The sequence below is a fragment of the Heteronotia binoei genome, chromosome 9 (assembly GCF_032191835.1).
Source record: "Heteronotia binoei isolate CCM8104 ecotype False Entrance Well chromosome 9, APGP_CSIRO_Hbin_v1, whole genome shotgun sequence".
Taxonomy (NCBI): domain Eukaryota; kingdom Metazoa; phylum Chordata; class Lepidosauria; order Squamata; family Gekkonidae; genus Heteronotia; species Heteronotia binoei.
Window position 1 is genome coordinate 102,093,864 of NC_083231.1, and position 15,852 is coordinate 102,109,715.

Below are 15,852 nucleotides of genomic sequence, written 5' to 3' on the forward strand. Positions count from 1 at the left end.
CTGTACATTCTAGGTGAAATCCCTTCCCTGATTCCCCCTCCAGAGGCCCTGCCCTCACATCTCCAGGAATTTCCCAGGGCAGAGTTGGCAATCTGGGAAGTGAGTGAATAGCTGGAAACACCCTCATTTCTGCCTGGATTTTGTATCAGCTTCTGTTTTTTGCTTGCTCAACAGTCCTTTCACAGATTGCAGAGTAGTGCATAGGTTGGATCCCGGGAGTGAACCCTCTGTGTTTCTTTAGTATAACAAGTCACACAGGACTCTTGGGGTCATAGATCTAGAGGAGTTAGCCATGTTAGTCTGTTGTTGCAAAATAGTAAAGAGTCCAGTAGCACCTTTAAGACTAACAAATGTTATTGTAGCATATTGTAGTTTCTTGAAAGCATTTGTTAGTCTTAAAGGTGCTACAGTACTTTCATGGTTTCTGCAGTTTCTATGAAAGCAGTGTTCAGTGCAAATCATGACTCTAGTACGTATATGCAAGAGGTGTTAGCCTTCTCTCTCACCATTTTCCTGTCCTGAAACAATCCAGGCAAATGCTATTTGGCCTGTTGTGGAAATCCATGAGGGCTCTCTTCTTTCTTTCTCTCTTTCTGTCTCTTTCTGTCTCTTTCTCTCTCTCTCTCTCTCTTTCTCTCTCTCTCTCTTTCTCTCTTCCTTCCTTATAGCCCACCCTTTCCCAAAGGGGCTCTGAGTGAGTTACAACAGTCAATAATAGAAGAAGAAGAAGATATTGGATTTATATCCCGCCCTCCACTCCGAAGAGTCTCAGAGCGGCTCACAATCTCCTTTACCTTCCTCCCCCACAACAGACACCCTGTGAGGTGGGTGGGGCTGGAGAGGGCTCTCACAACAGCTGCCCTTTCAAGGACAACCTCTGCCAGAGCTATGGCTGACCCAAGGCCATGCTAGGAGGTGCAAGTAGTGGAGTGGGGAATCAAACCTGGTTCTCCCAGAGAATAGTCCGTACACTTAACCACTACACCAAACTGGCTCTCCTCTACAAGGCTGTTTTATTATATATATAATAAAACAAAATACAATCTAAAATCAATATAACAGTCTAAAAACAAACTCCAAAACTCTGTTCAGGAGTGAGTGAGTGAGCAACAAGGAACAAGGGTTGCCAGCTCTGGGTTGGGAAATTTCCTGGATTGGGAAATTCCCAAAGTATACATATTAAGATCATGACCGCTGTCTTGTTAATAAAGCAACTGATTGCAGAAGTCCCGTATGAGGAACATCTCCATCTTGCTGCTTGCTGATGAATTGGGCCGTGGCACCGTGACTATAGGAAGGAAAGTTGTAAAGAATGAGGTAGTTAAAGCCTGAAAAATGCTACATCTTCTCATGTTTTTTTTTTTTTTAAATTAGTTCCACTAGCTGGGACCATCACTTCCTTCAGTACTGGGGCTACTCAGAAAACCACTGCATATGTTAAAAGCACTGAAGAAGTCCTCAAAGAAACATTGAGTGGGAAGGGACTCCAGTGTACATCTAATCCACCCCCCTGCCCCCCCCCCCCCGTCACCACTGCTCTATGGCCTTCCTAGACCAATGACTGATACAGTATAAGGCAGCTTCGTGTGTCCATGCTCAAAAAGGTGTCCATGCTCAAAAGTGTTTGGAGGAGGCTGTGTTTTTTTTGTCCCCAGCTCAAGGATGACAAAATCTCATCTCCCCTTCCTTCCACATCCCAATCCCTCCAATTTTTTTAGCCTCGAGGGCTTAGTCATACTTTTTCTTCTTTGTGCTGTGTCCTCAAAGGCCCCTTGTCTGAATGAACGTCCCTTCAGGCAGCAAAGCCTAGATGTGGCTCGCTTTGGGACTTGTCAGTGTCTGCCCTTGAATCAGATGGAGGAACTGCTGTGGGAAGACTGGAGCATGCTGCTTGTCGGGAAAGTGAGAATAGGATTTGGATTAGGTTTCCCCCAGCGTGGCAGGAGATGTGCTGTGGGGCTGGTACATCTCACAGTGTGACACCATGCAAACCTACCTGGTTTGCCAAGCAACACACATTGCTTTTACCTTTGGATGTTCTGAGGCACTGAGACAGGATGTAGTTTAGCACATTTCTTCTAGTACTTGAAGGGCTGTCATATAGAGGTTGGTGCGGAGTTGTTTTCTGTTGCCCCAGAACGTCAGACCGGAACCAATGGATTGAAATTACATCAAAATAGTTTCCAACTAAACATTAGGAGGAACTTCCTGACAATTAGAGCAGTTCCTCAGTGGAACAGGTTTCCTCAGGGGGTGGTGGGCTCTCCTTCCTTGTAGGTTTTTAAGCAGAGGCTAGATGACCATCTGACAGTGATGCTGATTCTGTGAATTAGGCAGATCATGAGAAGGAGGGCAGGAAAAGTGGCATCAGTGCCTGATTCTTGTGGCTCCTCCTTACATGTCCAGAGAAATGCAGATTGCCACTTTGCGGTCAGGCAGTAATTTTTCTCCAGGCCAGTTTGGCCGTGGATCCTAAAGGCTTTTTGACATCATGGGGAGGGACGGTGGCTCAGTGGTAGAGCATCTGCTTGGGAAGCAGAAGGTCCCAGGTTCAATCCCTGGCATCTCCAAAAAAGGGTCCAGGCAAATAGGTGTGAAAAACCTCAGCTTGAGACCCTGGAGAGCCGCTGCCAGTCTGAGAAGACAATACTGACTTTGATGGATCTTCGAGGGTCTGATTCAGTATAAGGCAGCTTCATATGTTCATATGTTCATCATCTGGGCATGAAACAGGGGTTACTAAGTATGTGTGTTTGTGTGTGGGAGGTAAATGTGAATTTCCTGTATTGTGCAGCGGGTTGCACTAGATGAACATGGAGGTACCTTCTAACTCTGATTCTACACATAAAGCCCATTCTTCTACCTTCACCCTTGGTTGGTCCTCTCTAGTTTGGTGTAGTGGTTAAGTGTGCGGACTTTTATCTGGGAGAACTGGGTTTGATTCCCCACTCCTCCACTTACAGCTGCTGGAATGGCCTTGGGTTAGCCATAGCTCTTGTGGGGGTTGTCCTTGAAAGGGCAGCTGCTGTGAGAGCCCTCTCAGCCCCACCCACCTCACAGGGAGTCTGTTGTGGGGGGAGAATATATAGGAGATTGTAAGCTGCTCTGAGTCTCTGACTCAGAGAAAAAGGCAGGGTATATATCTGCATTCGTCGTCTTCTTCTTCCACTTGAGGCACTATTAGAGACCCAGTGGAGTACAGTAGCTGTGATTAAGTATCTTTTTTTTTTTACCCTGCTCTTTCTCCAAGTAGATCAGGATACTCCTCCCCGTTTTTGCCCTCAGAACAACTTTGTGACAAAGCAGAGGTTAAGAGTGACTGGGCTAGGATCACCCAGCGAGCTCCTTGGTTGGGTGGGGAACTGAAGCCAGGACACCTAGGAGTGAATGTCAATACATCATACTGGCATCTGCCTTTGGGGCAAACCAGACATGAAGGCGTTTATGGGTATGGCCCAAGGATGCCACCACCGTTTTAAAGGGATTTAAAAATGCAGTGTGCCAGACTGAGTGGGGAAGTCTTGTCCCTCTCTTCCCCCCCTCCCACATTCCTTTTCTAGTGCTGAAATGGTTGCTCCTCCACAGCTGTTTTGACAATTGAAAAGGCAGTGGGGGGCGGGGGACAAGAGCACCTCAGCCAGCTGTGCTGCAGGCTCAGTCAGGATCAAGCCCTTATAGCATTTTGAAATCTCTTTAAAATGGCAGTGGTGTCCATGAGTCTGACCCATTGATGTTGTGTGGGGTAGAATTCTAGCAGGAGCTCCTTTGCATATTAGGCCATACCCCCTGATGTAGCCAATCCTCCTGTAGCTTACAAGGCTCTTTTTTGTAAGCTCTTGGAGGATTGGCTACATCAGGGGTGTGTGGCCTAATATGCAAAGGAGCTCCTGCTAGAATTCTACCCCTGGATGTTGTCATGTCTAGCTTGACCTTTGATTTTTTCAAATGGAAGCTTCAGGTGCTTACCCTGATTGAGCATCTGGAATCTTCATAGGCAGCCTCCTTTCCAGGTGATTGGCTGCTGCTAATAAAACCTGAAGAAGAAGAGCTCATGCCTGGTTTGATTTGTTTCCTAAGCAAAATGTCTATGCAGAACTGTTTTTCAATATGACCTCATTTGGGTATCATGACTAATCTCTGTCTATGATGGGCCTGTGCTCTCCAAAACCACAAAAACTTCAGTTGTATTCCATGCGTGAAGGGAAGAGGAAAGGGGGAGACAGGAAGGAGCATGTGAACCTTGTAACAAGTTCTGTTTATGCCTTAATCCCTAAACCCATTTGGAATAGGGATGATTTAAGATCATTCTGAAAGCTGCATACGCAATATTTACCTATATTAGCTCCTTTTTCAGTGCAAACACTTAAATTGCAAGCCTGTTGGTCAGCATTTGCTTATGCTGTTCTGTAAAGTGCTTTATTTCATACTCTTTTGTTGTTGCTATGATTATTATTAATGTCTTCTTGTGGGTGGGTGGACTTTTGTTTCTGCATGGCCATGTGGAGGGGCTTAAATCAACCTTTCTTGGTTTCTGAACTGTTTGGCAGGTGTGAATCTGGGGATCCAAACCCTCCCTGTACTGTCGTTTCTCTGAGCTCCAGATGAAGCGGAGACTTTGCAGACAAGAGAACCTGAGGAGGGAGAGCAACAGGAGGAGCTGGCGCTCAGCTACAGAGCTTCAAGTCTTCCCATCCATAGGTGGCCAAGCACCAGCGTTTTAAAAGGTCTCTGTCTCATTTTTCATGCCTTTAGATCCCAAGGTATGCATGTCTAGCCATAAGGGTAGATGACTTATGCCTATATAACCTGCAATAGTACTGATACTTTTACATTCTGTGTTGCGTTTACCTTTTCCAATAATGCCCATGAGTCCTTTTATTTGGTGACGTCTCCTTTCCACTGTAGTTCTTTCCGCAATTCTGGTAGAATGAAGTTTGAGTCCAATGGCAGCTTCAAGACCAAAAAAGTTTTATTTATGGTGTAAGTTTTCATGTGCAAGTATACCTTTTATACCTTAATTAAAACTTTGTTGGTTTTAAACGTGTCACTGAACTCCAACTTTGTTCTGCTGCTTCAGACCAGCATGGCTACCCACCTGAACCCACTTCCGTTACTGTGTGTTTTCAAGATGTGCTTTCATATTGGGCTCAATGACAGAGCACTTGCTTTGCAAGCAGAAGGTGCCAAGTTTGGCCTGCAGATTATAGAATACACGGGCTGAGTCTGGGGTCTCTCCAGTCTGGATAACAGTCAGCCATGAGGTGTGGGTTCTCATTCCTGTGAGCACAGTGCCCAGTTTTGAATGTGAGCACAATGTATGGGGGAAAGGAGTTCCAGCCTTTCCCCTAGGGTTGCCAGCTCTGTTTGACAGTGTGAGAAAAATAAAATAATGGCTGACAACATGACATCACTTCTAGGAAAATTCAAAAGCGACATAGAGTTTCCATAGACTCCTAGAGAGGACTGATGTCACTTCCAGGTTTGTCCAGAAGTGATGTCACATTGTTGTCTGCCAGCCACCTCCTCATATCCCCATTCCCACCTGGTCCACTAACTGTCAGTCCAGGTCTGGCAACCCTGCTTCCACCCCTACAGTTTTGTTGACATGCAGTGGTCCCAGGGGCAGTATTTGACCTTTTGAGGAAACCAGCAAATATCAGATTCACCAGGGAAAGGGAAAAATGGCAAGGGGAAGGCCATTTCCATGTGCACTATGCTTTCCATCCAAATAAATCACCACATTCATGGAAACTGAGGAGAACTTACAGCTCACATGTGGCTGTTACATAGGCTGAGGATCCCAGAACCAATATGCATACTCTGTAATCCGTAAATCGGCTCAGATGTCTTCAAACAATTTTAAGTGGAATGACTTGGTAAGTGTAATCTACCTCAGAACATGGCCCGTGGATATAGATGGTACTATGCTAGATGGGCTAGTGCCTGGTATTTACAAATAACATATGTCCACAACTATATGAATAACATCTCCACAACTACATGTTTCATGCTGGCATATGGATTTCACCTACACTTCAAGAAGATAAATACAAGAGGCTCTATCTTTCCATGTTTTAACTCCTACCATTCCTCCAAGGAGCTCAAGGTAGTGTACATAGCTCTTGCCTTCATTTTGTCCTGATATTATCCATGTACAGTAGGTTATCTGAGAGGGAATGACTGCCCCAAGATCACCCAGCAACCTGTGTGGCTGAGAGCAGATGTGAAATCCAGCCCCTCTGGTTTTAATCCAACCCTAGCAACTATGTCTATAGTGGTGGCAGGAGTGGTAATAATGGTAACAGTACCCACACCATGCATTCCCAGAAATAGATGAAGTAGTCCATTGTTTTTCAACTAACTCATGGTGACCCCATCACTGGAGGCAAGAGATGAGATGGGGTGGTTTGCCATTGTCATCCTCTGTATAAGCACCTAAATCTTCCTTTGGTGGTCTTCCATCGAAGTACTAACTGTGGCTCTCCTTTCCCAGAGCTGACATTTCCTTAGCCAAGTCCTACTGAAAGTAAGCCAGACTCCTTGGGAAACCTGGTTCTGTGGTTGAAAGCATGTCAAGCAGTGTTCCCTCTAAGCTGAGTTAGCATGAGCTAGCTCACAGATTTTTAGCCTCCAGCTCACACATTTTTGCCTTAGCTCAGGAAGGATGACCCCAGAACACAATAATTTATCCAGTAGCTCACAATTTTAATGCCAGTAGCTCACAACTTTAATGCCAGTAGCTCACAAAGTAGAATTTTTGCTCACAAGACTCTGCAGCTTAGAGGGAATACTGATGTCAAGGATGCCTTCTGGTTTGACTGCAGCACAGATTAGTAGAGGCCAGGCAGCTGGTTTGAGCTTTCTGTTTCATGCATTTGTCACACATTTGAAGTTTTGTCAGATCAAATAAATGGGATGGTGGCCGGCCTGAGTTTGGTCCCCACTCCCTTGTTTCCCATCCATTCACATATGTAGTTTTGTCAGACCAAAGGTTTGAACATGTGAAGCTGCATTATACTGACTCGGACCACTGAGGTCAGTGTTATCGATGCTGACTTCAGGGTCTCAGGCCAGGGTCTTTCACAACACATACTGCAACCTGGGGAGGGAAGGCAGCATAGTATAGCCCAATCTTGTCAGATCTCAGGAGCTAAGCATGGTCAATACCACCAAGGAAGATTCTGCAGAGGAAGGCAATGGCAAACCACCCTGGTTTCTCACTTGCCTTGAAAGCCCCTTGCTAGGGTTACCGAGAGAGAGAGAGAGAGAGAGAGAGAGAGAGAGAGAGAGAGATGATCCTTTTAACTGGAGGGACCAGGGATTGAACCTAGGATCTTCTGAATGCAAAGCAGAGGCTCTGCCAATGACCCTCGGTCCTTTTGTGGGGGATTTAGGTAGCCTTATTTTATCAGGAAAGAACTGTATGTGAAGCTTCACCTTTGGTTTACTGATCTACAAACATTCCTTCCTGGTGGATTTCACAAGGAAGGAGACATCTGAGGCAGTCTTTACCAGACTGCCATGAGCCACCACAGCCTTCAGACAGTAAGTTCGTTTGCTTCCTCCACTGTACCAACCAAATCCAACTCAAACATCACAGGAAAACAAATTATGTGACATACCTGGTTCCATGGCTGCCATGGCATTCAGGCCCTCCAAAATTTTGGTCTTATACTCACAGCAGTCCAGAGGGAGAGGACAAAATTGTATGGAACAGTGAACTGAGGAAAAGTATGGGTGGCAGAACAATAAGGGTCAGGGTCCCTCTTTTTACTATTAAAGCATGACACCTTCCCCCTTCCCCTCAAATAACTACTTTATATTTATGAAGAGCCAGACAAATGAAATTCTATTTTTTAGACTTCTGGCTGGTTCTACAACCTAAATCCTCTTTCATGGTTTATTGAATGTCCCATCTTGTGATTGTGTTGACTCACTCTGTGTAATCTGCCTGAAGTCCAAGTGAGAAAGACCAACTATAAATAGCATAAATAAAAAATGACTCTTCATCATCTCACTTGGCCATAATTTGCTTATGGGCTTCGAATGCAGTTGACCTTAGGTGAAAGCCCTTCTCATTTGTGTCTTAGTACAAAAAACAGCCATATTTTTCCTCTGGATATAATAGCCAAGGGACTGGCTCCTTTTTTCTGCCATTTGTTTCTCTCCTCAGATGGCTCCTTAAAAGGATGCAGAGATGGCATCAGCCTTGGGAATGTGGGAACACAGGGGGTGGAGCTTGCAGTGGGAGTCAGTGTTTGCCACCAGGAGAAGCTATAATTTTGCATTTTACTGCTCATATCATTTTGGAAGAAACCAGGCAGGGAAATAGCAGCTGACTGGTAGAAGGAGGACCAATTTTTTCCCTGTGAAGTGACACAACCAGTATTTGCGGCAGCTGGGGGCATTGCCTATTGTTGCCAACCTCCAGGTGGTGACTGGAGATCTGAGATTATAACTGAACTCCAGGCTTCAGAAATCAATTTGCCTGGAAAAAATGGCCTCTTTGGAAGGTGGCCTCTATGGTATTATACCTTACAGGAGTCCCTCTCCTTCCTAAACCCTGCTATCTCCAGACTCCACCCCTGAAATCTCCAGGAATGCCCCAACCTCGAGCTGGCAACCCTAACAATTGCCAGAGGTGCTGCCACTGTGTGGGGACTTGTGACCTGTACTACCATGTGCTCCTCTGCTTGGCTGTTGCTCTGTCTTTATGAGCAACAGAATAGGGTTCCAGCTATACTTCAAGCTCCTCATCTGTTATTAGCTGGCTTAGCCTGCTTTTGTGTTTTTGTGGGGGGCAGAGTTCAGTGAGCATAGCTGCATCAACCATGACAGCATCAGCTAGCCCAGAGGAATATTCTAATGTTAGTGGTGGAAAATGCCTGTTGTGGAGTAGAGGGAAATCTCAGGGTGCTGCTGTGCATAGGAGTCTACGCAGGAGTGTGGGACTCATATGTTATGAGGGCCGGATCTGACATAAATGAGACCTTTTTGGGCCACATGTGTCATAAAAATGCCAGGTAGTAGAGATATAAACTTTAGAAAGGACACAGACAAGCACATTTAAAGATTTTTTTTTAAAAAAGCTTAAAATATGTTTAAAAGATTTGCACTCTTGCAATATTTTGTTTATTTAACAGTTTCTGATAACTGATACCTTTTGCTCTGAATTATCGGATCAAAATCTGGAAACAATCTCTGTGCTGTAGCAATCTTGAGTATGCTGTTCAGGTGTTGTTCACATGTGTTTATGTAAGTTGCAAACCTACTTTTGATTCATTGACATTCATTACAGAAATCTCATGGTCAGTGCTTTCTGAGCCTAAGACCAGGGGAAAACGGGGAAATGGCTGGGCATTGTGAGCTTTTGTACATAAGTTCTTCATGTGCTAGTCAACCAATAGAGAAAATAGAGGCTTTGCTCTGCAGCTCTTGTGAGATTGAGCAAGCCTGGCAAAGCAAGAGAGAGAGAGAGAAGGAAGCAGATGAAAGTGAGTTGCTTGTGGGCCTGATCTGGCCCTCGGGGGGGGGGACCTGATCTGGCCCTCGGGCTGCGTGTTTGACACCCCTGGTCTACAGGGTGGTTTACCAGGGAGAAGATGCTCAGAGATGTGAACTTGCAGGTCTGGATTCCAGCTCAGAATCAATGAGGACAAATAAGCTGGAAATGAAACTGTTGTAAACAGTAAGCTGGACTCTGTCCCCAAGTGCCCTGCAAAAGGATTGGCTTTAAAGGTTAAAAAATGACATCAAAAAGAAAATAGGTGGCTTAACAGTTCAATAGAGAAAAGCAAAACAAAGAAATCCTCTAATAGTTACAGAGAAATCCTGTCGGGTACAAACGTGCTGGCACAGAATTGTGCATGCAGTTTATGAGGCATACACTAACTAAATTAAATATGTTAATTTGCAGTTATTTCACAATTTATCTTGCTTTTTTTAAAGCATGCAAAATGAAGCTTTTGTTTGCTTGGTCTGAAGAACAATCTGAAAACATAATCTGTGCCATAGGTTTTATCAGGATAAATAATTCTAAACAGTACACAAGCTTTTGAGTTCCCCAGAACTCTTCGTTAGGCTGGACGTTAAAACAGTCACAAAGAAACTCAACGGGAACATTAGATCCTTGAAACATCTTCTTTCTCCATCGAATTCCTTCTTAAACATCCAGCCTGGTGAAGTGCTTTGGAGAAGTCAAAGGATTATTCACTGTTTAGTGTTGTTTTGATTGGCCCAGATGTTTTTTTTTTTTAAAGTTACTTGGCTTTTGTTTGTCTCTCTGATTAAATATAATTTTTTTTTACTACCCATGGGATTGCCATGTGGTGTTGGAGGAGAGTTTTATGGAGACTGTGGACCCCCAAAAGACCATTAAGTGGGTTCTAGATCAAATCAAGCCTGAACTGCTAGGAAAAGTTGAAGGCAGCAGGAACAGAGAAAGATCCAACATGAGATGAATTGGCTGCTGTAAAGGAAGCCACAATGCTCAGTTTACAAGATCGGAGCGAGGGTTTAATGGTAGGGTGTTTTGGAAGACATTAATTCAAAGAGTTGGCATAATTCATAGGGTCACCATTTCACACACATGGTGGGTGAAATTCCCCAACCGTTGATCACATTTTTCCTCCAAGGAGTTCAGGGTGGCATATGATGTTTTGGCGTCCTTCATTTTACTTCAACAACAAGCATGTGAGGTAGATGAGGTGAGAGAGAGAGAGAATAAGTGGTTTTCCAAACTCACATAATGTTTCACGGCTGAACGGGGATTTTTTTTTGAAGGCGATCACCTTTGCACTGTGTAGCAGGGATTTTAATTTAGGTTTCTGAGATCTTAGTCCAACCACCCACACTTAGGGTTGCCAATCCCCAATTGGGGACAGGGGATCCCCCGGTTTGGAGGCCTTCCCCCCATTTCAGGGTTAGCAGAAAGTGGGGCGAGGAGGGGAGGGAAATGTCTGCTGGACAATGCATGATTCCCTATGGAGATCGATTCCCATAGGATATAATGGAGAATTGATTTGTGAGTATCTGGGGCTCCAGACGGGCTGTTTTTTGAAGTAGGGGCACCGAAATTTCAGCATATCATCCTGTGGCTCTCCTCAAAACACTCCCCAGGTTTCAAAAAGATTGGACCAGGGGGTGCTATTCTGTGAGTCCCCAAAAGAAGATGCCCCATCCTCCATTTCCTGAGGAAGGAAGGCATTTAAAAGGAGCACTGTCCCTTTAAATATGATTGCCAGGACTCCTTTTAGAGTTCAGTTGTGCTTGTCACACCCTTGCCCCTGGCTCCACCCCCAAAGTCTTCTGGCTCCACCCCCAAAGTCCCCAGATATTTCTTGAGTCAGACTTGGCAACCCTACCCACACTCCAGAGATTCCCAGTTCCAAGCTACACAGTGCAAAGGTGATCTCCTTTAAAAAAAATTCTGTCAGGGCACCAGCTTCCGATATCTGGAGAATACGAAGCAATAACAAAAACAAGACTGCCATGTATGTACAGAATATATAATCCACATCACTGATTTTGAGTCCCATACCCTATTTCCAGTGTTGGAGGTAGGCTGGGACAAGGATCATGTGCCAAGAGTGCCTCAGAGCATGAGCAGAGGATTTCATTTGAACCAAGCAGCCCATTTTAAATTCTCAGAGATGTATACAGTGCCGGGCTTCCTTTGCATTAGGTATAAGCCTCAGGATGTATTTAGAAAGAAGATATTATAATGATAAATATTCATGTGAAGAAATAAGTCACAGGAGGGATGGAGAAAATAGGATATGGCCCCCAGTTCAAATCTCACAACAACCACAGACTTGTAAAGTCATTTTACAAGGCAAGAAAGCATACTCAGGAGGGCCCCGTTAAGGTACAACTGTATTAACTGCTCTTGAGTAAGCGCTCTTAATTAATGATAAAAGAGGTTGCCTGTCAAGATCAGGCCAAGTGCAGTGCTTTTTGCATGAACCTCAGTAGTACAAGGCTCTAGGAGTTCCCCTGGAATCTGGCCAGTTGTCCATTTTACTAGTCCCCTTTCAAAGCCGTCTATGCCTGTAACCATCATTGCATCCTCTGGCAGCAAGTTCCACATTTTAACCACTCATTGTGTATTTCCTTTTGTCTATCCTAAATCTGCCATTTGATGCTATCCAGCCGGGTTACTCTTAGCACTGCTTCCCCTTTTTGGCATCTGTGCTACATTAAGGATGTACATAGAATTCGGAGATTTATTGTTAGCAGCCACAAAGCTTCATGTGCTTTAAAGAAAGCCAGTTCAGAAATCATCTGCAGTCAGATACATGCTGACTAAATCGTAATGGCAGGCTATGGTCGGCTAAAAATAGTTTTCCGGGGGTGTTGTGTGTGTGTGTTGCTGAGCTATGACAAGCTGCAGGCAAGGTAAAGAATGCTTGTCTGCGATTCATTTGTGAAGTGGGAAAGGCTCATTTTTCGTATGACTGCCTGACTGCATGTAATTTGAAGTGCCTGCATGCTTCTACAACAACAGAAGCTGGTCCTGTAAAAGAGATCGCTTTTCCTGTAGTCGACATACAGGGCTCAAAAAATAGCCTGTGGCTGGGATTCAGAGGGCTGTCAACAAAAAGAGGAATAACAGCTTGTGCAGTTCTGTTCACGAGTGCCAAACTTTAGTGCAAGAAATTGAGCCATATGTTAGGCAGTGGAACAATAACACACGGGCATGCAGAGGCTACTGTGGGTGGAAGATCTTGTATGTGTGGGCCAAGATCTCTGAATAAGGTTTTTATTTTTCCTCTCGCAAGGATGTACCACAGGGGAAAAAGTTCTCCTGTGAGCAGTAAGTAGCCAGGAAGCAGAATCAATGTTTGGATCTCAAACAATGTTAGCGGAGTAGATTTACTTAGCCTTGAAGCTTATTCTTCTTCACTAGGAGTTCTGTAGATGCTTTTCAGCAGTAAGGATGTATTTTAAAAAAAACTAGAAAGCTGACAAAGGAGAATTCAGAATGGGAAAACGATTGAGAATTTTGTTCTCAAATTTGTTTTTGTTTTTGGCTATGCTAAGGGATGAATGCCAATAGAGAACCGATCTCCATTTTTTTTTTAAGTCCCTGTTGAATTCTGAGCTGAAATAGATCAAATAAAGGTCTTGGACCTGCCTATATGGTGGTAGTCCCTTCTATCCTCAGAACAGGGTAACGGACAGGTGGGGCTGGAGATTTCCCACTTGTAGAGCTCATCTCCAGACTACAGAGATCAGTCAGTTCCCATGGAAAAAATGGCTGCTTTGGAGGGCAGACTCTGTGGCATTGTACCATGTTCAGGTCCCTCTCCTCTTCAAACCCTGCCCTCTCCAGACTCTAGCCCAAAAATCTCCAGGTGTTTCCCAACCCAGGGCTGGCAACCCTACATAATTCATGAGTAGGCTTCCCAACCCCCCCCCCCCCCGGCGGGGGACCCCTGAATTTGCAGCCTCCTCCCCTGCTCTCCAAAAATCCGGAAGCGGGGGGGGGGGGAGAACATGTGTGGAGGCATCATGTAGTTGTACAGCTCCTGATCCGTTTGTAAAATGTGTGCCTTTAAGGCTGCGCAGGAAACAGGAAGGGCTTCATTGGAAAGGGTCAGTAATAGTTTCCATGGAGAACGGCCCCTCCCTTTCTTTTGCTTTCGTTTTCACAGCAAGGAAAGTTCTGCAGGAAGAAGATCTAGTAAGTATTTGTGTGTGTGAGAGAAGGAGGGGGCAGGGGATTCCCTGGTTTAGAGGCCCTCCCCCCCTTTAGAAAGCTTGGGGGGGGAGGGAAATGTCTACTGGGCACTCTATTATTCCCTATGGAGAACGATTCCCATATAGAATAATAAGGAATTGATCCGTGGGTATTGGGGGCTCGGGGGGGGGCTATTTTTTGAGGTAGAGGCACCAAATTTTTAGTATAGCATCTAGTGCCTCTCCCCAAAATACCCCCCAAGTTTCAAAACGATTGGACCAGAGGGTCCAATTCTATGAGCCCCAAAAGATGGTGCCCCTATCCTTAATTATTTCCTATGGAAGAAAGGCATTTTAAAAGGTGTGCTGTCCCTTTAAATGTGATGGCCAGAACTCTCTTGGAGTTCAATTATGCTTGTCACACCCTTGTTCCTGGCTCCACCCCCAATGTCTCGTGGCTCCACCCCCAAAGTCTCCTGGCTCTGCCTCCAAAGACCCCAGATTTTTCTTTAATTGGACTTGGCAACCCTATTCATGAGGTAGGTTAGACTGAGAGAAAGTGCGTGTGTGGGCCTCCTCCTGACACACATAATTTGCTTATACTTTAAAATACTGCCACTTTTTTGGGTTTTGCTGCAAAATGCACCCTGGAATAACTTGAGTGATGGTCCAGTTATGGCAACACACACATCATCTTTGTTCAGACAAGCAATTTTCTCTTAAGGTTTACATATGGAGGAATGACAGTACACACAGACAGAGGACAATGGCCGTATAGACAGGGCTGGTTGGTAGCACTCTGGGATGCCATGAGGCTATTTTCTCTTCATGGCTCTGGAATGGTTTTCCAGTGGGGAAAAAAACCCTGGATTTTGTACTTGTGTTTCTGAAACAAAATTAGATGAGGAACAAATGTTCTGCGGATACATGCTGTGTTTAAAATATAGTAACAGATACTATTTATTTGTGTTCTGTTTGGAGCCCATTTCAGTTATCTAAGCCTCAATCCTACGCATGTGGAGTTGGGAGTCCTGTTGAATTCTGTGGGATTAAGTGCATAATAAACAGCCGTAAAATCAAACTGTAAATAAGGCTTTGAGAAGGCAGAAAAAACTTACATGGAAAAGTCATATTTGCTGTATTGCAGAAGTGCTTACTAAGGATTTTGTGTAATTTTCATTTAATCCATTCATCAAGGTTGTGGACGGGTAAATTAGAGAAGCAAACAGTGGTCCATTAGCTGTTGTTAACTTCTCTGTTGTGCCATAGTTCACAAGCTGTGGTATATGGTGAGATTCTGATTACTGACCCAAGTTCTGTGTTTCAGAGAAAACAGAAAAGAGCAGGCTTCTTTCCTTGTTTAATGGAAGCAGCCAGAATTAATCAAAAGTAGGTAACATGGGATCTGATTCCAGTTCCAAATTTTGCACTCTTCGGGCTTTCTATTCATGTGCTAAGGGCTGCATTTCTGGTCTTGTTAATTGCCATACAATTTATACACAATTTTTCTGCGTCATAGTAAAGGATATTATATGTATATTCAGGGCTTCTTTTGTAGAAAAAGCCCGGTGGGAACTCATTTGCATATCAGGCCACACCCCTGATGTCACCATTGTTTCACACAGGGCTTTGTTGTAGAAAAAGCCCATCAGGGACTCATTTGCATATTAGGCTACATTCCCTGAAGCCAAACCATCTGGAACTGTGTTCCTGTGCGTTCCTGCTCAAAATGCTCTGTGTGTATTTTAGGGTTTCCAGGTCCCACTTGGCAAATAGTAGAGATGGAGGGGGCCCTAGGCTTGCCAATCCCCAGGTCCCAGCAGGGTTCTTCCACTTTCCCAGGCTCCTTCCCGCTTCCAGTCAGCTGGCCGGCGGGGGGAAGCCCCGCCCCCACAGTCATCATGTGACTTTCCACCTCCGGAGGCTTCAGTCTCCGATTGGAAAGGCTTCCTCTTGGGATGGTGTGTCTGTGTTACTTTGAAGAAGTTGGCAGCAACTCATGAGTAGAGATGCCAGTCCCTCATTTCAGAGTCACCAGAAAGGGGGGCGGGGAGGAAATGTCTGCTGGGCACTTCATTATTCCCTATGTGGAGATCGATTCTCATAGGGTATAATGGGGAATTGATCCGGCGGTATTGGGAGCTCTGGGGGGGCTGTTTTTTGAGGTAGAGG

At 44.8% G+C, this 15,852-nt stretch overlaps 1 protein-coding gene across 3 annotated transcripts in view; it reads left to right on the forward strand.

Moving 5' to 3' along the window:
• The window catches only part of MAPK10 (mitogen-activated protein kinase 10), a 313,465-nt gene that overhangs the window by 75,044 nt on the left and 222,569 nt on the right, over window positions 1-15,852 (forward strand). For 2 of the 3 annotated variants that reach the window (XM_060247090.1, XM_060247092.1), the window contains exon 2: window positions 4,548-4,724. Coding sequence is in view for 1 of the 3 variants with exons in the window: in XM_060247089.1 (XP_060103072.1) it covers window positions 4,743-4,760 (18 nt within the window). In the remaining 2 variants the exon portion in view is untranslated. Of the gene's footprint in view, window positions 1-4,547; window positions 4,761-15,852 lie in introns of all 3 variants that reach the window. The other variant, XM_060247089.1, reaches the window with a different exon arrangement.